Source organism: Rhopalosiphum padi, chromosome 2 (genome assembly GCF_020882245.1).
Source record: "Rhopalosiphum padi isolate XX-2018 chromosome 2, ASM2088224v1, whole genome shotgun sequence".
In the NCBI taxonomy this organism is placed as follows: domain Eukaryota; kingdom Metazoa; phylum Arthropoda; class Insecta; order Hemiptera; family Aphididae; genus Rhopalosiphum; species Rhopalosiphum padi.
This window is the reverse complement of record NC_083598.1, coordinates 90,721,058-90,746,027: the sequence shown is the minus strand read 5'-3', so window position 1 is coordinate 90,746,027 and position 24,970 is coordinate 90,721,058. Positions and strand designations below refer to the sequence as shown.

At 26.1% G+C, this 24,970-nt stretch overlaps 4 protein-coding genes across 6 annotated transcripts in view; 3 read left to right on the top strand and 1 right to left on the bottom strand.

Moving 5' to 3' along the window:
• Positions 1-4,823, top strand: part of LOC132921200 (glucose dehydrogenase [FAD, quinone]-like) — a 28,065-nt gene extending 23,242 nt beyond the window's left edge. For all 3 annotated transcript variants that reach the window (XM_060984073.1, XM_060984074.1, XM_060984075.1), the window contains exons 4-5: positions 3,094-3,222; positions 3,291-4,823. In XM_060984073.1, the coding sequence (XP_060840056.1) occupies positions 3,094-3,222; positions 3,291-4,651 (1,490 nt within the window). In that variant the 3' untranslated portion in view covers positions 4,652-4,823. The remainder of the gene's footprint in view (positions 1-3,093; positions 3,223-3,290) is intronic.
• LOC132921203 (flotillin-2) lies at positions 747-14,147 on the bottom strand. Its single transcript, XM_060984077.1, has 4 exons — positions 13,738-14,147; positions 2,974-3,068; positions 2,135-2,904; positions 747-2,067 (listed from the first exon to the last, which is right to left on the bottom strand). Exons 1-4 carry the CDS (start codon positions 13,784-13,786, stop codon positions 1,707-1,709), a joined length of 1,275 nt encoding a protein of 424 aa, XP_060840060.1. The 5' UTR covers positions 13,787-14,147; the 3' UTR covers positions 747-1,706.
• LOC132921202 (glucose dehydrogenase [FAD, quinone]-like) lies at positions 8,638-13,865 on the top strand. The gene is made up of 3 exons (XM_060984076.1): positions 8,638-9,452; positions 11,553-11,868; positions 12,951-13,865. The coding sequence occupies exons 1-3, from the start codon at positions 8,685-8,687 to the stop codon at positions 13,637-13,639; spliced, it is 1,773 nt and encodes a 590-aa protein (XP_060840059.1). The 5' UTR covers positions 8,638-8,684; the 3' UTR covers positions 13,640-13,865.
• A 5,056-nt stretch (positions 14,148-19,203) lies between the features above and the next one.
• Positions 19,204-24,433, top strand: LOC132919140 (glucose dehydrogenase [FAD, quinone]-like). Its single transcript, XM_060980485.1, has 5 exons — positions 19,204-19,211; positions 20,725-21,403; positions 21,939-22,254; positions 23,869-24,267; positions 24,348-24,433. Exons 1-5 carry the CDS (start codon positions 19,204-19,206, stop codon positions 24,431-24,433), a joined length of 1,488 nt encoding a protein of 495 aa, XP_060836468.1.
• Positions 24,434-24,970: the final 537 nt, after the last annotated feature.

Here is a 24,970-nt window from a genome sequence, read left to right as displayed (position 1 = left end):
ATGAAGTTGAGATACAATTAAATAGAAATAAATCTTATATATCCAGAAATAAATTGTAATAAAATGACGTATAAGATGTAAAAGAAAACCATAAGTAAGTCTAATGTTTTTATTCAGTTTCTATATCGGTTCACAGTCAGTTTACATATTTTTCTTAGCAATGGCACTTACCGTACCGCGCAAATCTTTCTAGTTAAACCAAAAGGTGAACATATCTACTGATAAATATTTATTAGTAATTAAATTTATATATTAATATTAATATGATATACGTACAACATTTTAATTTTCCCTTAAACAGATGTTTTTAATTTTACTTATAAAACACTGAAACATGTCTAAAACAGACATCTGTCTATAAGCTATAACTGACAATTATTTTGGTCCCGTGACTGTCTGTTGTATACAGGTTTCACTGTAATACGATCCATAAATGATAGGTGACAGATGACTCTTAAAAACACTTGATAAACTGTTGTATTTATTTTTCGAAAAATGTTGTTAAATTTTCCTAAACAAAACACCAAAACACATAATGTTCATAAACAGATGCAATTTGTTCAACAATTATAAAAGTGTTTTTATGTAGAAATTAAGATTTACTGAAATACTAAATTCTTAATTAACTATTTACTTAACATACACATGTAAATGTTTGTTTTTTCTGTTCCAAACAAATAATATAAAATAATTTTTAACTTTTGTATGATAATAAAAAAGGATCAAGAAGTATTATTTCAGATAAATAAATATTAGTAGGTATTTAATAAAATCAATTAAAATGTATACAAATGATTTTTTTTTTAACTTGTAGATGTTTTACAACTAATTTTAAAATTGATTGTTTTTTTAACTACAATTTTAATAACAATATATTCTAATTGTAAATTAAAATAAATACAATTTATGAAAATAATTATCGAAAAAATATGTACTATTACAATGAAATATTTTTTAAATTTCATATCATTCTTTTAGGATAAAGTTGTTAATATTTTTATTACCATAGTATAAATTTGGAAAAACTTTATAAAAAATATGTTTTATTTAACTTGATAATACGTTTAAAATAATACTAAGCCAGTGCTGTGTTAATATAATGGGTAGGGTGAAATTGTTTCAAAATGATACAATTTGATAGTAAATTACTTTAATTATACTTTAATGTAAAAAAAAAAATATATTAATATTATAAATAATAAATAAATAAAATAAAAATAAATTGGTAACAATTCACAGCCCCGTGCAACACATTTTAATCAACACGGCACTTAGCTGAGCAAAAAAGCACAATAGTTAGAATTATTCAATAGGATTGTCTATCAATAATGTCTAACTTCAATGTTAATACAAATATACATACACATATTAAAAATATATAATAAACACATTTATAGATAATTTAATTACATTCGTTGAAAGTTGGAAAAGTAAAAAGTTAATTGAGTGCTAGAGAATAATAATAAATATTGTAAACTGTTGAATTTACCCAATCAGGCAAAATTAAATATAATGGGTAACATACAATGACTAAATAATGTTCTATAATGATTACCCATAAAATGGCAAAATAAATAACGAATATTTAAAACCAATAATGGCATTAGAAGCTTGACAAGCTTATATAAGTTTTTGATCATGTTACAATACACTTAAAAAATAAAGAATTTAATAGAAATTGTAAAGAACAATTCTATGTAAGAATTCTATTTAACACCAGGAATTTTGGATAAGACTTTAGTTAAATCCACACCAGTTAGAGCTTGAACAGCTGGAGGTAATTGCCCAACTAATCTGTTAACTTCTGCCGTTACATTACTATTTCCACTTAATAAAACAATTTCCTCAGTTTTAGACAATGGCGCGACTATTTCAGCAGCAATTTTTGGTAATGCATCCATAATTAAAGACATAACAGCTGCTTCTTCATATTGTTTAAATACTTGTGCCTTTAACATCATTCCTTGGGCCTCAGCTCTACCAACAGCTTCTATTGCAGAAGCTTCAGCAAGCCCAATTTTCTTAATTCGTTCACCTTCAGCTGTTGCAACTTCAACAGTTTGAGTTCTAAAACAATTTATAAACATTATGCATTGTATTTATTTTTTTTTTAATTAACAAATAATTTTTTTACCTCTTTCCCTCAGCAATTGCTTGAACACGATAACTTTCAGCTTCAGCAGGCAACCTAACAGTAGAATTCAGTTCTCTTTCTCTACGCTCAACTTCCTGTACTTCAATTTCAATTTGTTTCTTTCGTTCAACTACTTCAATTTGAATTTCTTCATTTCTGATTTTTTGCCTTATTTTGGCTGCTTGTAATTCATACGCTAACTGTGCCTCAGCTTTTGCAGTATTAACTTCCATATCATAATTAGCTTTTTGAAGCTTAAACATTCTTGAGTTATCTTCAATTTTGGTATCTGTTCCATATTTTACATCCATTGCCAACTTTTCACATTCGGCCTCTCTAATACCTGCATCGCGGTTAGCAAGTGCAACTCCAATATCTGCATCTCTCTTTACAGCAGCAGTTTGTGATTTTCCAAGTGAAGTTAAATATTGAACTTCATCAAAAACATCTTTAATTGTAAACGATAATATCTCAATCCCCATACGACCAACGTCGGGTGCAGCAACTTCTCTTACAAGAGATGCAAATTGATCTCTATCTTTATACACTTCTTCGACTGTTAAAGTACCCAATATAGCTCTTAAATGACCTTCTAGAGTTTGAAGTACAGTTTGCTTAATTTCATTAGTAGTTCGTCCAAGGAATTGTTCAGAAGCTGTTTGTAGAAGTTCGTCAGCTTTCATTATTTTACACTGAGCTACTCCTGTTACAGTTAAAGGAACTCCATGAACGGTTTCAACAGTGTCACACATGGGATTTAAAGTCATAACCTAAACAATAAAAATATATAACATTTAAATAATGACAATGTATACTGTTATATCTATTATTATAATTACCTCAAGAGATAGATATTGAACATCTGTAATAAGCCACCAAGCCCATGCCCAACCACCAACAACTGTTGTTCTCCTGGTTGATCCACAACACCCACCTAAAAATAAAATTCAATGTTTTAGGTCATTCCAACAGGCAGTGCAATTATCCAAGAGGTAAGGTAATGGGAGGTTCAAGCGTACTTAACTATATGATATATACCAGGGGCCACAAAAAAGATTATGATGGATGGGCCAATGCAGGAAATGTTGGTAAGTAAAATTAAAAATTCTACAAACAATATTTTATAAATAAAACGTATTTTATAAAAATGTTTTAGGCTGGAATGCAGACGAAGTTCTAAAATATTTTCTTAAATCAGAGGATGCAAATAATATCACTCTTCGAGATTATGGTTTCCATAAAGAAGGTGGATTTCTTTCTATATCAGAATCGCCATACAAGAGTATGTTAGCCAAGTCATTTGTTCAATCCGGGTATGAGCTTGGATATCCTGTAAGAGATTTAAATGGAAAAAGTCAAATAGGTTTTAATTTTCACCAATTGACTATGAAAAATGGATTAAGACATAGTACCAATGTAGCGTTTCTTCATCCGATACGCAAACGAAAAAATTTATTTATAAAAAAAAAAAGTCACGTGACAAGGATATTGTTTGATACAACTGGCCGTAGAGCAATTGGAATAGAATATTATAGAGGAAACAAGAAATATAGAGTTTTTGCACGTAAAGAAGTTATTATTTCAGCTGGGGCAATTAATTCTCCACAATTACTCATGTTATCGGGGATCGGACCAAAAGATCATTTAATATCAAAAGGTATTAATGTTTTAAGCGATCTACAAGTAGGCCGTAATCTTATGGATCATGTAGCATTGGGTGGCTTAACATTTATTGTAAATGATACAAGTTCAATAAAAACGCAAAGGGTTTTGGAAAATCCAAATAACATACACGATTTTCTAAAATATCACAAGGGGCCTATATCAATACCAGGAGGAACCGAAGCATTGGCTTTCTTTGATTTGAATCGTCCTAATCATGTTGATGGTCATCCCAATCTCGAATTATTATTTATAAATGGTGCGGTGAGTTCAGATGAAACGCTTAAAAAATCATTTGGCATTAAGGATGATGTATATAATCGTGTTTTTAAAAATACAGAACAAAAAAATACATTTATGATATTTCCAATGATTATGAGACCAAAAAGCAAAGGATGGATAGAATTAAAAGACCGTAACCCATTTCGGTACCCAGCAATTTACCCAAATTATTTTGATGACGAAAGAGATCTGGATGTAATAGTGGCAGGTGTAAGAATAAGTGAAAAATTAATACAAATGGATGCCTTGAGACGTAGTGATGCAAAATTATTGAAAGAACCCATACCAGGTTGTGAACATTTTCGATTTGACTCAGACGATTATTGGAAGTGTGCAGCCAGACACCTGACATTTACCATATATCATTTGGCTGGAACATGTAAAATGGGACCAATAGGAGATCCTACAGCTGTGGTTGATCCAAGGTTAAGAGTTCATGGGTTCAAAGGACTAAGAGTTATTGATGCCTCAATTATGCCTGAAATTGTATCTGCGCATACTAATGCACCAACTATCATGATTGGTGAAAAAGGATCAGATCTAATTAAAGAAGATTGGGGTATTATCGTTTAAGTTAGATATTTAAAAATTAAATATAGGTAAGCCATTGTCTGTGATAAAAAGTAAAATAAAATAATTATATTAAGAATAATTTATTTTATAATGTGTTTAATTTATAATTTAATTGTAAATGATTTAAGTGACACTTTGTATTATATAATAATACATTCATATTTTATAGGTACATGTTTTTATTTTTACTATAAAATTATCATGGTACATTTTTATTTTAGGCAATTTAAAAAGCCTGATCAAGTTAAAAAAGTAAACCTTCTTTACGGATTAAAAAATTAAAACCAGTAGCGTAACTATGAACTACTTTTTACGTGATGAGGGGGGAGGGTAAAAAATTAAATATTTCAATTTGAAATCATTAAAATGTAAAAGTCTATAATTTAACATTACCTAGGTAACTTAATATAAAATAACAAAAATTGTAACGTTATGCTACTATGTATTCAATATTTTTTATTTATGAGGTACCTGGTACTATTTAATCACTATATATACTTATTATATTTAATTTAAAACAGATATTTCTGCATTAAATAATGTATAGTGTATACTGTAAATAACCGTTAAAAACTGGCTGGTATACTTTAATCCTACTAAAAAATGTCGATGGTCTTTGATCTATGATACGATAGAATCATAATATCGATTATCGATTATCATAGATTTATGAGATTAACAGGACGCCACAATTGTATGTGCTGTCTCCGTTTTACAAAAGCACAATATGCATAACTTTCGTTCAGTAAAACTAATTTTGTAGATTTAGCTTAAATATTAGAATAGAGTCAAAAAATTTATTATCAAACTTTAAGGTAAGAACATTACCTAATCTATAATCCGTTTTTTATGGTATTTCAATTTTTAAGCGAGTTTTTTTTTTTTTTTTTTTTATTTTTAGAACCATTAGCAATAACTATTTTAAGCGAGTTATGAGTATATAAAATATTAATATTTAAAAATCCTTACGATTAAAAGGCATGATATTTCCAAAATAGAAATGGACTACAATAATTAATTATATCAGAATAGGAGATAGAAAGAGTGAATTTCACTTATTCAAATGGCACTATAAGAATAATGCATGTAACTACAGAAAATCAGAACTAACTATAAATCTCTCGGCGAAAACGTACGCCAAGTGATAGTTTGAACAAAATATTGTAGGAATCCATTGAATACTAAAGAGGCAATAGTGGTTAAACAACTTGATTTATACTAATACAATTAAAATTAAGGTTTTATTTGAAATTATTTTATTATTATTTATCTTTTTATGATTTATTATAATTTGAGATTACCTATAATGTATTACTGTATTAGTATAATACGTTTGTTTCCCCCCCACTCCTAAAAAAAACCAAAAACAAGTCATAAAATACGAAATGTTTTAAGTCAGATATTACGAAAAAATTAATAAAGAGCTGAATATTAATAATAAAATAAGTAATTATTGAGTTGCATCCATTTATTGTAAGGTAGGTCCTTATCCAGAAAACTTTTAAATAGTTAAAATATAATTTAAACATTTATACTCTAATTTATGGTAATTCAATTTAAAAGATTGGATCGTGACCAACTGGTAATGCAAATGAATGGTAATACATTAGGTATACCTATACACATGTTAACTTAACTAAATAAAAATAAATGTATTAGCAATTAATTTAAAGTTGACACTAAAATGTTGGCGACTTATGCTTCAGTCTAGTTAAAAATATTTTTTAATGTAAAGTAGTTACCAATGTTAATTATCGATAGTTTTAAATTTAATAGGACATACGTATATTGCATATTAATATGGTATATGATTTCTAATAATATAGATACGATAATCACTATAAAGAATCAAGTTTGATTATCATTGGTAACACCTACTACAATCAACTTGTAATAGAAACTTAAATGTTCTCGTTTCAACTTTTTTTAAGGAACGGTTTAATTACACGCAAATTAGAATAGAGAATTATAATTGAGAAATAAAACACAACAATTTAAAATCAATAGGTACCTAAACCGGCTATACCTAATAATAAAGGACGCCGTGGGACTTATTTTGTTTCGATATATAAGATCATTAAATCTCGTATCAAATGTATACTTCTTTAAACACGCTAAACCCTATAATTATTTAATTATAATAAGACTATAAATAAACTTATATAATGAAAATAATATGTGATTTTTATGGTTTTAGTTTTAGACCACATCTTTAATTTTTTATACAACTTTATATACAAAATACTTTTATTCATATTAATTTTTAAATAAATAAATAGGTATACAGAATATGTACCTAAAAATTAACACATTGCTATTTTAAAGTACTATATTTTTAAATGTGTACCTATATATTTTGATACTTATAAAGTTATAACACATTTATGAATCATAGATATAATTATTTTGAATATTGTCATAGTTTTAAAGAGCATCTCATAATCCGAAGCACTGATAATAAATATAAATATTGTGAAATTTACAATAGTATTTTAGAAATTAAACAAGTGGTCAATAAGCAGCGCGTAACATTATCTACATTTAAAATTGATTTTGCTTGGTAATTCAGTTCATATTTTTTATTAATTGTTTATAGTTGATAAAATAATTGTCGGGAAACATTAAATCGTAAAATATTGACAATAAGAAATTATTTAATTTTATTTAATTATGCATATATTATATACAATTCTAATGTTAAATATAAAACCATCTATAATGACTTCAGATATTATATCTTGTTTTAAACTAAAAAAGCTTATTCATATTAAATAAAATTATTAAATTTTATAGAATAAATATTTTCGGCAAATATCATAAGAATGTTGTAACTTTTAAAAGTATTATCGTCACGTTCTGCAATTCTGCATATTTTGTTTATATTAATAGCCGTTTTAAAAAAATAATGAAATTTTATAATTCCTAAATTATAATACAAATATAATTTACAATTAATTTAATATGCAAATAAAAATAAAATTTTGGTTTTAAGCTGAAGATAAATGTTTATTAGTTTTACAGTGTGAATTTTTTTTTTATCACATTTTAGGACAGATAATACGTTGATTAAATAATATCTTAAATAATAAAGGTAGAAATTTTGATTTAATAAGGACTTTAAGAAAGATATAAATTAGAAATTGGCAGTACTCATAAAATGGGATAAAAATCTAAGGGAAAACGGAAATACATAAAAAAAAAAAACAGTTTCCTAAATTTGTATCCGATATGTATTTTTATAATTATTCATAAACTGATGATTATTTTAAGCAAAAACAAAAAAAAAAAATAAGAAGAAGAAAATTTTTTTGAAAACTGTTGGTTAGTACTTAGTAACTGGTAAAAAGTTTATAACATCAATCCATCAATCATATATAAAAATAAACAATTTAAATATATAATTCCTGTCAATTGGATGGGTTGGGTTATTTTTTAAAGGTGAAAGGAGTTGTGAAAAAGTGAAATGGTTTGTACTATTTTCTCTAATCTTATAATTATTCAAATTCAGTCAAATCATATTTAATTTATGTAGTATTAAAACACATAATAATTAATAAATAATAATAAATGTATTCTTATTTGACAATATTTTAATCAATATTATAAGATATTACAAGTAATTTTGAAAAAAAATATATATTATTTTTAAGAATTAAATATACAAAAGACTTAAGTAGATGTTGAAATTTAATACAGGTAATCAAATAATTAAGCAACTTTATAATTTATTTTAGAAAATAAATAAGTTTAAATATCCAAAAATTATTGGTTTGAATTTGGTTCCTTATGTGTTTATACAAAAAAAAAAAATATGCCTAATGCCAAACAACCTATATTAAAAGTTCATTAACCTAGCGCATGATTGTCAATCTTAAACCAGTAAATTATATGGAATGATATAAAATATTACTTGATCACGTTTAATAGGAGTAACAGTATATTTGCAAACATTGAATGAAAAGTATAAATAGAGGGGAGATTGACCTAAAATAACAGTATTGTTTGAAGGATTTGACACTGACATTCGTTGTTCATGGCCAAGTACACTGACTCTAGGTTCATAATGAAAATTATTCTCATAATATATCTATTTTTTATTTCTTCTACATCTTCAATAATTGTCGAATTATTTCAGTCAATTTATGGACAGTATCTACAACAAGGAATACCCTTTAGGGAAAATACTTATTTAGGTAATAAACCAATATTACGTGAGTATGATTTTATTGTCATTGGAGCAGGTCCTGGAGGCAGTGTCGTAGCAAACCGTTTATCAGAACAGTCAAATTGGTCAGTACTATTATTAGAAGCAGGTCAAGATGAATCTGTATACACAGATATACCAGGAGCAATGAGATTATTACAAGACACAGACTATAATTGGGGTTATACTGCTGAACCTGCAAAAAATGGTTGTTTTGGTTCTAAAGATAATCGTTGTCCGTGGCCAAAAGGAAAAGGCATGGGAGGATCATCAATAATAAATGCCATGTTTTATACAAGAGGAAAAAAAGAAGATTATGATACAATTGCAGCACTAGGAAATGATGGTTGGGCTTATAATGATGTATTGCCTTATTTTTTGAAATCTGAAAACAATTCTATACCAGAATATCAAAACTCACCGTTCCATTCACAAAAAGGAAATCTACATGTTGAACGAGTTAGATATCATTCACCACTTGCTGACAAATTTATAGAAGCTGGCGGAGAATTAGGATTAAAAAAAAATATCGATTACACAGTTGATCCGGAGTATGGAGTATCTCATTTACAAGCCACAACTCTAAATGGACACAGAGTAAGTATATTTATTAACTATGAATAAAAATAAACTATATAATTCTGCTAACCTTATCAGCGAGTAGTCATATAAAATATCTTTTAAACTTATATAAGTTCTAAATCAATAACTATTCAAGAACGAGTAGAGGTGTATTATTTTTAAAGAACTATCTCTCACCATTCATACATTTATTGGTAAGAATTCTTACCATTAAACTTATTTATTAATTGAAATATGATCCCAACAATATTTCATGTAATATCTAAAAATTAAAATATATAAATATTTTATTCTTATAATTTACAAAATATTCCAAGATATTTAAAAAAAAAAAACTAAATATTCGATAGAACCCGAAATATTTTCAATTCAAAATAAAAACTAGTAATAAATTTCATATATATATATATATTTAGCTATGATACATAGAAACTTAATAATCTGGACCCTAATTTATTTATATAAATTAATTTAAAAACTTAATTCTAATTTTTTAACAAAGATTTGTTCTCAGATAAAATTATTTATTCTGCATATATATTTATCATAGAGTTTTACATATAATTATTATTTTAATCAGTATTAGATTATTTGTCATATATTCATGTTTATTATTCATTTTAAGTATTTATTTAGATACTAATTTTAATCAATAAACATTAATCTGTATATTAGTCTTAACAATATCAATAAAACTAATAAAAGCAATGTCATCACCTACATGCATCCAGGTTGAGTAAATGAATAAAAAAAAATAGAATTCATGTTAAGATTTAATGATTAAAAATACTAAATAAATTAATAACAAATTATTCACCAATCTATTATAATTCATAATTGTTTTGTACCAAGGCCGACTATAATTAAATATTAATCTATCTGGCAATAATATAAAATGTATTAATAATGTCATAAAGTGAATTATTAATATATTGTGATCTAAAATCAGAATTATGTTGATTTCTAAAAATAAACTATACATTTTTTAACCAGCGTAAGTTAAAGTAATAATAACAATTTAAAAAAATATATAAAATATTGGTCATTCAAACTAGTGGTTCTCAAACTTTTTTTTTTCATGTGCCACTCATGTTTATAAGGGACAAGTAATGATTAAAAATTAAACAGTTAAAAATATCAAAAAATAATATGGCAGTAAAAAATTAATTATATTATATAGATTTTTAAATTATTTACTTCCTGTATTGGCATAATTTCCGTTTCCAGATAACAATTGATAATAATTAGAGTTAGATGATCTTTTGAATTTTTTTCCTTTGATTCTATACAATGCTATCTTAGCTAAAAATTTGTTTCATGCTCCCTTGATTCAAATTATTCTAATTTTTTATATTTAACATTATACTAATAATAAATAAAAAAAACAAATTACTTTTCCTTACTATACTCTGTCTAGCAAGAGAACACACCAAAGATCGACCAAAATAAGTTTTTCTGCACATTCCCCAATGATACCCAGCCATAAACAAACCAGTTTTGATAGCATGGCGACATGGAGGGTTACGCAAAATTGACATATTCTCTCGCTGGACAGATTATATATTGTGATCTTTAGCATACCCATTAACAGACTATACCAGCGAGATATCAGGATTTTTTCCAGTAGACTGTTCATACAAATAATAATTAGAGGTATTCCTGATTGTAGTTGCAGAGAAAAATATTAAATAATATTAATTTTGAAGACATTATTAACTCAGTTAATAATAAAAGTTTGTATTAAATGCAAAATATGAATAATTTTGTTTGATAATTATTAATTAGAGGGCAACATTCTAAAGAACTTCAAATCAAGCATGCATTTATAAACTAAAATAATCACTAAATATGTCCAAAATGAAAAAAATATGAAGCATACCATCAAGTAACTTTTCATGTACCACAGTTTGAGAAACTTTTATTAAACAATTAGACAAATTCCTGTTTAATTGAACAATTTATAATGTTAACATAATAGATACTAGGTACCTATTTCTAAAACTTATACATTTTAAACCTATAAAACCACATAACTAAGTACAATTTTAATTCATAAAAAATATAAGCTTTAAAGTATTTTTTTTTTTAGTTAAATAATTAATTTTTGTTATATAGGTAAGTGCATCTAAAGCCTATATTCGCCCAGTTAAAAATCGTCAAAATCTTCATGTGGCTATATTCAGTCAAGTAACAAGAATACTTATTGATCCAAAGACTAAAAAAACAATTGGAGTAGAATTTATTAAAAAAGGAAAACATAGAACAGTATACGCTAAAAAAGAAGTTATTTTATCTGCCGGTGCCATTAACTCTCCACAATTATTAATGTTATCAGGAGTTGGACCAAAAAATCACTTAAATAATCTTGGTATACCAGTAATCCAAGATTTACCAGTAGGACAAAATTTACAAGAACACTACGGCACAGTCGGTATATTTACATTATTATTTTTATTACATGCTACCTAGTTTAATTTTTAAATTGTTTTATTTATTTCTCTTTGTAAAAATTAAACAATTATTCTTATTGTATTAATGACGCATGTATGAGCTATATGCACATGATCAATCTTAAGAGAGAGTTAAAAATTGAAAAACTTGAATTTTTTTTAAAATTAATTTAATGATTGAACATAAAACATTTTTAATTTAATTAACTTAACAGTTGATTGAACAACTGTTCAATTCGAGTTAAAAAATACTATTTTTTTTTTTTTGATACCTTGAATAGATTTATTAATATTTTAGTTTTTATGACGAGGAATAAATTATAGTAGGCATAATATTTATTGCTATAAATTGAAATAGCTAAAACACCATTACTATATATATTATATATTTATAATAAAATCCAGTTATTTAAATATTTAAGTGACAATCATTAACTATTTATAAATATTTAATATATTTAGCTGATAAATTCTAATTTTCCTAAAAATGCATAACTTCATCAATTCATTCCAATAAAAATTTTTTTTATGATAACCATCTTTAATTGAACTATTGAAATACATATATATTTTTTTTATGAAATATATGAAAAATTACAATATTAGTTAATTATCCATCACAGTAGGATTATATAATATATAAAAGATATCAAAAGTATTTATGAAGTATAAATTTAAATTTATCTATTGTTACTTATATAAATAATAAATAGGTGTAAATGCCAGTTTTAATTTAATATTTGGTACTTAAAATTTTCATAAATTACAATAGAAGCTTTTAATTGTGATTGAAAAATTCAAACCTTATATTTCATGTAGGTTTTAAATTTGTATGTTAATATCCAACAAGCATTAAGTATCTAAAGAATAAAACTTTGAGTGATTTAATGTTTTGCAAAAAGTCAGAAATTAATTATTTTTAGTGATTATATAATGAACATATTAAAATAGTAAAATACCAATACGTTAAAACAATTTTGAAATTAATCTAGTTTTTTTTAAAGCTCGAGGAATGGATTAATTACATTTTAATTGAAAATGTTATATTGTTTATTGTTTTTAGCATTGGAATTTTTAGTAAACCAAACAGGTCCATCACTCAACAAGCAAACTTTATCAAATATTTACTTATTTGAAGAATGGTTTAAATATGGCAGAGGACCACTTACAGCACCAAATGGAGTAGATGGTTTAGGTTATATAAGATCACCATCCGGTAAAGATGTTGAGTTAATATTTGCTCCTTTATCAGAAAAACCAAATACATTCCTCATCGCTACCTTGTTATTGCAACCAGATGGCCGTGGAAGTGTAACTTTAAAAAATAACAACTCATTGCACCCACCTATTATGTCTTATGGTTATTATGACAGTAATACTGATTTAGAAGATAATGTATATGCACTTAAATATGCAGTAAAATTGGTAGAAGAAACACAAGCATTTAAAGATGTTTCAGCAAAACTGAACCCAGTACCATACCCAAAATGTAGCCACATAGAATTTAGATCAGATGATTATTGGGTATGTCTATCGAAACACTTGACAAACACTTATCATCACCAATGCGGTACATGCAGAATGGGCGATGTTGTCAATAATGAATTACAAGTAATTGGTATTCAAGGATTAAGAGTAGTAGACAGTTCAGTACTTCCACATATTCCTAGTGCACATACTTACGCCCCAACTTTAATGGTTGGGGAAAAAGCGTCAGACATGATTCGCAGTTATTGGTCAAACAGACAATGACAAATTCAATAAACTATTTATTTATTTATTTAATTATACTACTAAAATTATACTTAATATCAATGTAGATATAAGTACATACAAATGTCATCACTTACCAGAAACAATTAGAGCTTTGTTAGGTCCAACAGTGTGTATTTGTCCCATTTTTGTAAATTATTAATAAATGTTTTTATGTTTCTTTACATACAACCATAAATACAACAATTTTATGTATAAAATAGAATTACGAGTTTTTATTTTATCTGGCAGTCAACGTTTGATCTTTAATTACTACTCGCTATCATTATTTCACACAAAAACCATTGATTGTTGTTCGTAATAATGACTAAACTGAATGTAAATAATATGTAATAGGCAATAATCACGATTGGTTTAAAAAATTAATAAAACATTATGCACAATTGTCAATTGTGCGTTGAAAAGTAAAAAAATAAAAAATAATGTAATATGTATTATTGAATAGTTACTGACATTTTAAATAAGTACCATTATGGGTAGTAAGTAGATAACAATATTACATTGGTATGTTATTAATATGTTTATTCAAAACATTGTAGCCGACGCCGAACTATTCAGTGGTACTGCATATGAAATATAATAATACCACGGATTAAATGAAACATTTTTAAAATCTGAATTCGTGGTACCACTGTATATGCTGATAAGGGATATGTAGAAGATAAGACTATTTGGCAACACCACTGTCCACTACACCAGTGTAATATACAGCCGCGGACCGCGGTGCAGTATTATTGCCTTATTGGCGTTATTATTGCAGATTTGCAGCACGGCCACATATATCACATATATGTAGATAAATTATAAGGAATTCATTCTTTTTTATTATCCATATTACTGTTTGTGTATTGACAAATGAATTTCCGACAAAAATATTGTATTGTTTTCTAATCAGCATATAAAATTGCCTATATTTTGCATTGCATTGCTTTCTTACCTTTCTACTTTTCCAGTAGGTAGATTACAACAACTGCGATGTAAAAGTGTATATTTCACTTATATGTACATATTACAATAAACGGACTACGGGATAACCTTTGACAGTTTGACTGTACTCTATACTGTATATACCTAGATATCTGCATGATATATACAATATGACATCTAAATGTATAATATATTTTTTAGAGATGTAAGCTCGGTAAATCTTTACCACGTAAATTTACAAATTTTTTTACCGAAAAAATTATCATGTAACACCTCAAATTAAACGTCTTAGCGAGGTAAATATTCATAACATATCAATATAGTTGAATAATATAAACTTAAAACATAATAAAAGTTCATTAAATTCAATATGCCCACAACTGCTGTCTACTGATGGTATATTAGTTGTATTACCATAATATATTATATATATCTACAACTATATGTTTTTAATACATTTTATTTTATTATTAAATTATAATTGTAATTATTTATGTAGGTATAACTAGAGAAAAAGACAAATAAGACTAAAAACTATAATTTATTTTGATTTTTGGTGCTAATGTTATAGGTAGGTACCTCTAATAAATCTGATTTGCAATTTATTTTATAGGTACATTTTTAATATTTATGTATATATATAAAATAACTTAAAATATAATTATAAAAGTCAATAATACACTACGAGGTACTTGTATAAAATCATTCATAAAATTTATAGTACCATAAACATCCATTCAGTAAATAATAAAAATAAGCGTAGTTACAATAATTATAAGTTCATAAAAGAGACAGTAAAGAGTTCCTGGGGTTGTCCCTATGGTGACATACAAAAATTATCATGATTGACCAATTTTATAAATACAGTAAAATCCCGTTACAGTGAACTCCAGGAGTATTGGTGTTCGTTGTAACGGGAATTTACTGAATTTTAATTAACTTCAAATTTAAATTTTCAAGAATTTTGACCCAGCCATCCAAAATGTCTCATGCCTATAAATAGCTCAAAAAGAATCACAAAATTGATAAATTAAAATTTATTAAATAATTTATCAGCACACAACTGTGCAAAACTACATAAAACAGTTAAGACACAATAATACGTGTAAAAAAAAATACTTTAAAATAATCAGTATCACCCAAAACACATTTTATACTTACAGACCAACGTTTCAAAACACCAGAAAAAAGATGCCTTTTTGCATCAAAATCACAGCCCTAGTTATTAGCAAGGTTCGGAACTTAAAATATTTGAATAATCATCATATATGTAATAAAATTAAAATATAACAGAATGATATCAAAATAGGTTTTATAGTACCTACGGAAAATTAAAATATAATATTTTATTTTGTTTGTTTTCGCCTATTTTGTTTATTTTTATTATTATTTTTTTTTTTGCTATATTGATGCATATTAAATAATTTTTAACAACTTATGGATAATATGATTGTTCAAAATGTTTTAATTAACATGTTTAACGATTAATTACAAACATTTATTTAGAGCATAGTAATAACTAATAATATTTGTGTAGCTATTTGTCACAAAATATTGCATATTAATTATTAACGTTATTTATAAATACTTAGCCAAAGCAATTTGAAACAATAAAAAAAAATGTAGCTATCCGAGTTGGTTTATTGGAAGTATTCAAGTATACTCCCATAACATACGTTGACGTGGAATGTTCATTTTGGGCATACAAGTATGTCTATTCTAGCCGATAGTAATATAGGAAAGGTTTATTATTATTTGAAAACGTTCTAAGACATCTAATAGTTCAATACAATCACAAAGATAGGAATTGTATTTTAACATCAACAATTAAATCGATATATAAATATTTTTTTTCAGAAAATTCAAAAACTAATTTTTAAGAAGTTTGATTTATAAATTTTAATTTTAATATTAAAATGTTCAATAATAATAATTAATAACAATAATTTGTTTTTCATATCTAATAAGTCTTTTTTATTAATTATTATTTAAATGCTTTTATTCATTTTTAGTGCATATTTTTATTTTTTTTAGGTCATATATTATATAAGCACATATTTTAGTGTTTTTTAATGCTATAACTCAGCGGTTTCCGACCTTTTTAGTTGTGTAGACCACCAATTTTGTAAAAAAATGTCGAGACCCACTAATGACTAATAGCACATATGCACGTATGTACATATTATATATATTATTAAATACGTTAGTTTTTAGAAATAGAAGAATTTAAAAAACAATTGTTTACTAAGAAAAAAACTGTATTCAACTTAATTACAAGTTAAAGGTTAAACTGCAATTTAATATGATTTTTAACATTGCCTGTCCCCCACGAGAGAGTCAATTTCAGGATTAAAACTGGATAATCTTAACCTTAGATCACTTTATAGGTTAGGTTAGGTACTGCTATAACTTCTAAGTCCCGAACCCTAGTAAGTTATTAGTTTATATTATTGTCAATTATAAATTTATAACTCAACTTGACAGTCTTATATAATATGCATTATGTTTCGTATATTTTCGTTTTTACGTTTCGAATTTATTTCGAATTTTATATTTTAACAACAATAAAATTAAAACAAATAAAAAGTATAAAAGTTATCATTTTAATCAAAAAAGGAATAAGTTTATAATCGTATTTGTTTGAAAAAGTTGGTGTCCCATGCTGTATAGTATACCTGACGCGGATCCAGAATATATTTAGGGGGGCACGACTATGTGCATTATTAAAAATTTTTAACGATATTTAATCAGCTTCAATGTGGCAGAGTCTACGGGGGAGGCTATCGACATTTGCCCCCACCCCTCCCAAGGATCCGTGCCTGCCGCCTGGTATACACTATATCATAAATTAAAATATATACAATAATATTATGATACATTGATACTATTACTATAGGTTAAATATATATCGGCAGGATATATCTAATCTATGTTAATAAAGTAGTAACGAGTTTATGTATACTGTATAGTTATTTTACTTCTTTCTTACCTGTATATAATATATATATATATACATATGTATATATTTTACATTATAATAAATACTTAAATTTGGTATTCGAACTATTTGAAGTATTATAATATTAACTAGATACTATAAAATATAATATATAGTAATATTTATACGTATACTTATGTACGTTTCACGTGCGTATAATATAATAAGTCTTATAAAAAAGTAGTATTAAAATATTATATTTTATATAACAAATATAATACTATAGTTAGAGATCAACTTCTTTTTTAAAATGAAAATCTATAGTATACATTCTGTATATTTACTCTAAAAATCATGAATTAATTTTAAGTATTGGTCTAAAACTATCTTCATTATCTTCCCGACAAAAAAAAATGTTTAAGTGTTTAGAAAGTATAACAAAGATTATGAAAGTGAGTTGTTGTATTTTCAAAAGTATACATATTAATGATTATGAAAGTAAAAATGGAGTTTTTTCTGTTACCACCTAGACTTTCAAAAAACCTGATTGTTAGATATCTCAAGTTATAATTTTATAATTTTAATAAAAATGGATATATTAAATTAAGTTATTAAACAGACAGACAACAATACACTTCAATATTATTATACTTGTACTATTAATTATATATTCAACTTGTACATCTGCTGAGTAAGTTGAATATATTCTTTTGATAATACTTAAATAAAATATAATTTATTTAATTTTAATTTTCAATTGTTATCATTTTTATTTTATAAGAAAATCAATGAGTAGGTATATATTATTTAAATAAAATAAAAAATACAACATGGATTTGCTCTAAAATTTAGTCTAAACTTTATTTTTTGTTAAAATTTGGTACACCTACTGTGTCTTTTGTGCAGTAAAATATTACCACATAAAGCCGTTTTTACTGAATCATAATATTGAAAAGTAAATTAATTTTTTGTAATAAAATAAATTATTACTCTCTGATTGCATACACCCGATATATTATTAATTAAGGCTGATAGTGCGATATTAAAAGATAATCTATAGACTAAGACCATGCGCAATACGAAAATATCGAATCATCACTATTTCCGAAACTGCCACAAATCGTTCTATGAATATTATATTTTATTTACCACCAATAATAATAATAAGCGTAATTATGTTCATACAAGACATACAACGATTGAATGATATCTGTCGGCAACTATTATAAATACAATTTTAGTTACTGAAAATCCATATCTATCTATAGTGTATATTATATAATCAATGATTGTACCTATCAACATAAAAATATTGTTTTTTTTATTAGTTCACCTGTAGTTAAATAATAATTTATGTCATTTATCCTTATTCCCTATATTACATAATATATTGATACTTAGTGACGTTGACGTAGATTTCATTTGGTGGGGGAAAATATAAATTAATTATGACAATCTGGTTTGAATATAGATTTCAAAATAATTTAATTTTAATACTCTAAAAAGAAACAAACAGGAAAAATAGCTTACAATTTGTAGATAGGTACCTAAAGACAATAATTCTTGCTTTTAAATTTTTATTCTAAGCAGATAAAAAATACAATTAATGAGAAACTTATTTTTGTTGTTACTATCTCAGTATAATAAAATAAAAATATTTAATATTTACTTTCTCAATATGACGTTGTAAATATCCAATATGATAAGATTATTTTGTATATCTACTTAAAAGTTAAAAGAATAATAATAAATAATAATATGATAAAAATCCACAAGTAAATAACATAAAATACTAAACATTTGAAATTTTAGCTTTTTAGATTCTCTTTTTTCGCTTTATTTAATTATTTTACAATGACGATTGTGTGTGTGTGATTATTGTTATCGTTCATCGCAATTTGGAGCAATAAAAATGCTTAGATTTTTAACTTCAATATTTTATTCTGGTCGGTAAGTGTATGTTAGGTACGTATTGATACTTTTTTTTAGCGAAGGGGAGTGGGTTAAAAGTAAAAATTCCCCAGCACTTTTCAACGAACTAATTGGAAAACACAAAAAAAAAATAAGGAAAAATCGGAAATTTTTACGTAAAACCAGTTTTTGACAAAAAAGATTTTCTTTATGTATTATGGTTCAAAAACATATAACTTGCAGATACGGGTTGTTCCCATTTCGGCCGATACCCGGTTTTTCAACCAAAAAACAAGTTTATAACGGTTTTTAAAAAAAAAGTTCAATTTACCGACAACGATGATAATATTAGTTACGCCAGCTTCTTGTCTTCTTGGCATAGCAATTTATACAACTATATATAAGGTAACGCATCTATACTGAAGTACTATCTAATTATCTTATCATTTTACGCCTAGGACGTATTACACGATTATTGACATCAATCAATATATTTTATATAGGATAGGTATCTATATATTCTACAGAATATAAATAATAAAATAACTGAAAGGGCCACTGGCTGTTATGGTTAAAATAAAAATTATGATTTTAGTTTGTAGTAACAATTCACTGCGTTAACTTAGGATATATAGACAAGAGACATACAGTAAAACATAGTATGTATAATATACAACATGCATAAATATTTTTTATTTTATTTTTACACCATTACAATGGTTCAAAATTAAATAGGAAAAAAATCAGGACTTACGTCATGTAATGAATTTTTATATATCATTATATACAAAAAATAGATCAAAAATTCGAAGAAAATGAATATAAGTGCAATAAGTACATACATTTTTCATGTTACGAAGACGATATAATCGCTGTGTTGTCTCTGTCTTACTAATATACATATACATATCATAACAAATTTACGTTCAACAGAACACAAAATATAACCACTTTGATTAATTTATTCGAATAGCCTACTTAACTTACAGGTTTTTGTACATATATAAAATATAAAGATAACTTCATATAATAGTAGTAATACTAACCTACATTTCTCGATTGCCCCCAGAAGAAACAGGGGTAACTTGTATATATATTTAAAAACATAAAATAAAAAAGTATATATAGTAGGGAAAAGAAGTAAACAAATAGTATTGTTTGAGGCTCTGACAAGAAGTTCCGACATCAGTATTAATCATAGCTATCGCTACTTAAATGGTCACGTCATCATGAAAAATATTTTTATAATATTCACAACTTTAATTTTTTTTTCATCTTTAACTGTTAGTCAACTGTTTCACTCAAACTATGGAGAGTATCAGCAACAAGAAATTCCTTTCAGAGAAAACAGTTTTATAGGTAATAAACCGATATTACGTGAGTATGATTTTGTTGTCATTGGAGCCGGTCCAGGAGGTTGTGTCGTTGCAAACCGTCTATCTGAAGAGAAAAATTGGAGAGTACTGTTATTAGAAGCAGGGCAAGATGAATCTATATACACAGATATACCAGCGGCGCTACAATTTTTAGAAAATACAGATTATAATTGGGGTTATATTGCTGAGCCGGCAAAACATGGTTGTTTTGGTTTTAAAGATAATCGTTGTCCGTGGCCAAAAGGAAAAGGCATGGGAGGATCATCAATAATAAATGCCATGTTTTATACAAGAGGAAAAAAAGAAGATTATGATACAATTGCAGCACTAGGAAATGATGGTTGGGCTTATAATGATGTATTGCCTTATTTTTTGAAATCTGAAAACAATTCTATACCAGAATATCAAAACTCACCGTTCCATTCACACAAAGGAAATCTTCACGTTGAGCGAGTTAGATATCATTCACCACGTGCCGATAAATTTATAGAAGCTGGCGGAGAATTAGGATTAAAAAAAAATATTGACTTTACAGTTGATCCGGAGCATGGAGTATCTCGCTTACAACTCACAACACTGCTTGGACATAGAGTAAGTATATTTGTTATTTATGAATAAAATTAATTTAAATATAATAAGGGCACTAGTAGTCGGGGTGTATAAAAAAATTGGTTAATTTAATGGTTAAACATTTTAATGGACCAATCCTAGAACAACTAAATCACGTTTAAGGGAAAATTATTTTATTATTTATTCATTAAATGTTTTGTAATTTTTCATATAATCCACCGAATAAATATAGTACTATTATTCATTAATTTAATTGAAACTATTATGTGTCTTTTTGGTTTGATGAAATTGTTTTAGTTTGGTAGTAGGTACTCGTAGTAAATTACTTTTATACTAAAACCCCGAAACCATTTTATATTTAAACATAATTAACAACATTTAATAATGAAATTTTGTTTTAATTTTTCATTAATATTATTGTATACCATAATTATTATTTCAAATTTTGACTATCATTTATCAATAAAAGGAAATACCAATATTTTTAAGTTGGTGAATAACTGTGTTTATTTGTATAATTGATTTTTACCAGCTAAATAAATATTTTATTGTATAGGTAAGTGCGTCTAAAGCCTTTATTCGCCCAGCCAAAAATCGTCAAAATCTTCATGTAGCAATATACAGCCGAGTAACAAGAATACTCATTGATCCAAAAACTAAAAAAGCAATAGGGGTAGAGTTTATTAAAAAGGGAAAAATTAGAACAGTATATTCAAAAAAAGAAGTAATTTTATCTGCTGGACCTATCAATTCACCACAATTATTAATGCTATCAGGAATTGGACCAAAAGAGCACCTGAAGCATCACGGTATACCAGTAATCCAAGACTTACCAGTTGGAAAAACTTTACTCGACCACTATGGCACATTGGGTATGTTAACTTCAAATTTAAACTAATAATAATTCTAAATCTTTTGTGTTTAATATATCTACACTTTTTTTTTATTAAATAAACCTATTTAAAAATTTAATGGGATTCGATCCCAGCTATATATATATATATATTATTGTTATATGTATACTTGTATATGTACATGTCAATTAAATCGATCATCATAATTAGCAGATAAAATTAATAGGAAAATACTCGTATTATTAAAATTTTCATAAAACTTTTAATTTAAAATTAGTATCAATATTTTGAGTTTTAATTCTTTGCCATTCGATAATTGTTTTCAAAATGTTAATATATTAATGAACTTAAAAATCTGTTAGTAAGTGAGTACCACTTTGCTTTATATTAGGTGTCGAGTGGATAACTGTAATCGATTTATTAAATTTGAATTCAATGATATACTCGTATCATTATTCATTACTTACGAAAAACGATCCTAAATAGAACAGTCATCTGTCAGCCCATATTAATAAAATAAAACTATATTTCATGTTATTTTATTATTTTGTATTGTTATTAAAGTCGTATATCTAATATTACTATATTAGTATAAATATAAGTTGATTTAATTTTAGCAGTTCATTTTTAAAACATGTAATTTCATCCAAATTTTAATTTCAAAGATATCTAAAGAAAATAATTGGGATTGTACGAGTATAAATCATAGATTTTTTAGTTTTAGTATGAAATACATATTTATAAGATGTATCATATTAAATTCAAATATCTGATCTATAAAATTGTGACTTTGGCAAATTTTGTAGAAATTTTAAATTCAAATACGTATAAAAAAAATTTGTGCTAATGTATTTTAAATATCATTATACAAAATAGGTAAGCCAATTTATATGGAATTTCATATTAAATTTTAAAGAACTTTGACCCAATGAAAATTTTTTATAGTTATTTATATTAAAAAATAAAGGAAATTCTCAAGGTTTATTGTTTATTGTCTATAAATAACTCAAAAAGATTCAAGGGACTATAAAAATTATACTAAGTTTATGAAATTCAAACATAAATATTTTATCGAAAAGTCACATTTATTTTATATAACCGCATTAAGTTCATAGTTTAAAAGATTTATTTGGCAATAAAGGTATTGACACATTTAGACAATAAAATACAAAATAAATGATAACTGCCCCCCCGGAGAAAATTTTGTGTGTGCATGACTGATTTTATATTTTAATGCATATTGTAAGACGAAATAAAAAATTATATACAGGGGGTGATTAAAAAACTGAGTGACCTATACAAGAACACAGTTATATATTATATAGATTATAGACACATATTTTTATTATATAGTTGTATTGCACCAGGTGGCAGGTACTACCCTATTTCTATATTTTGATAACTTAAGCTGAATATTTTTAACTATTTAGTTTATTGTTGTAAAGAATTTAGTATACAGTGACCCGAACATAATATACATTTAAACCACTTCAGTCCAGACTCCTGAGATTACTAAAATTGTACATTTTTTAAAATAACATGGTCACTTAACTATTATTATTTTAAACTTAAAAATGTATTGAAAATATAATATAATATAAATATAAATATATTTTTCAATATTATAAATAGCTATCAAATTTGAAGTTAATCAAACTGAACCAGCGCTGACACAAGAAACCATTGCAGACAAGCATTTATTTGAAGAATGGTTCAAATATGGCCGAGGACCATTAACAGCACCAGCAGGAGTGGATGGCTTAGGTTATGTAAGGGCACCATCCGGCAAAGGAATTGAATTGATATTTGGTGCTTTATCAGATGAACCAAATATGTTTTTCATTGCTACCGTGCTGTTACAACCAGACGCCCGTGGAAGTGTAACTTTGAAAAGCAAAAACCCATTGGATCCGCCCATTATGTCCTATGGTTACTATGAACACAATACTACTGATTTAGAAGACAATGTTTTTGCACTTAAATATGCAGTGAAATTAGTAGAAGAAACACAGGCATTTAAAGATATCGCAGGTAAACTAAGCCCAAAACCGTACCCGAAATGTGTAAATCTACCATTTAGATCGGACGAATATTGGGCTTGTCTATCACAGCACCAGACAAATACCTGGCATCATCAATGCGGTACATGCAGGATGGGAGACGTTGTAAACAGCAAGTTACAAGTAATCGGAATTGAAGGTTTAAGAGTAGTGGATTCTTCAATACTTCCGCATATTCCGCACGCACATACTTATGCCCCAACTTTAATGGTTGGCGAAAAAGGGGCAGATATGATTCGAAGCTTTTGGTCAAAATAATTTTTTTGGATAAAATATTTATTTTCACTCCAAAAAAATAATTATTTATTATGTTTAATGTAATTTTATCCTTTATTTATTCTTGTATATATTGTATTGTATGAGCAATTGCACATTTGTACCTATTTAACTATCATTTTTTTTTTTAAATAATTAATATAGGTACATTAAAATTATATTATTATAATTTAATTATCAAACTATATGTATATTTGATAACTGACAAGTGACAATAGTTCTGTATGAAAAAATAAATAAATTTAATAATATGTAAATAATTATTTTTTTAATTCTGTTTTTTACACCAACATCGTTTTAAACAAAAGGGGAAAAGTAAGTTACCACTCTACTTGACAGTGGAAGTCGGGTGTACCTCTAAACAAAAAACGATCCTGAACGGAGATAGTCTGTCAATT

Excerpts from the sequence above, each read along its gene's own strand:
- LOC132921202 (XM_060984076.1), top strand. The coding sequence starts at position 8,685 with ATGGCCAAGTACACTGACTCTAGGTTCATAATGAAAATTATTCTCATA. Across the intron at positions 9,453-11,552 it reads CAACTCTAAATGGACACAGA|GTAAGTGCATCTAAAGCCTA; the intron begins GTAAGTATATTT and ends TTTGTTATATAG. Across the intron at positions 11,869-12,950 it reads AGAACACTACGGCACAGTCG|CATTGGAATTTTTAGTAAAC; the intron begins GTATATTTACAT and ends TATTGTTTTTAG.
- LOC132921203 (XM_060984077.1), bottom strand. The coding sequence starts at position 13,786 with ATGGGACAAATACACACTGTTGGACCTAACAAAGCTCTAATTGTTTCT. Across the intron at positions 3,069-13,737 it reads CAAAGCTCTAATTGTTTCTG|GTGGGTGTTGTGGATCAACC; the intron begins GTAAGTGATGAC and ends TTTTATTTTTAG. Across the intron at positions 2,905-2,973 it reads TTCAATATCTATCTCTTGAG|GTTATGACTTTAAATCCCAT; the intron begins GTAATTATAATA and ends TTTATTGTTTAG.
- LOC132919140 (XM_060980485.1), top strand. Across the intron at positions 21,404-21,938 it reads CAACACTGCTTGGACATAGA|GTAAGTGCGTCTAAAGCCTT; the intron begins GTAAGTATATTT and ends TTTATTGTATAG. Across the intron at positions 22,255-23,868 it reads CGACCACTATGGCACATTGG|CTATCAAATTTGAAGTTAAT; the intron begins GTATGTTAACTT and ends TATTATAAATAG.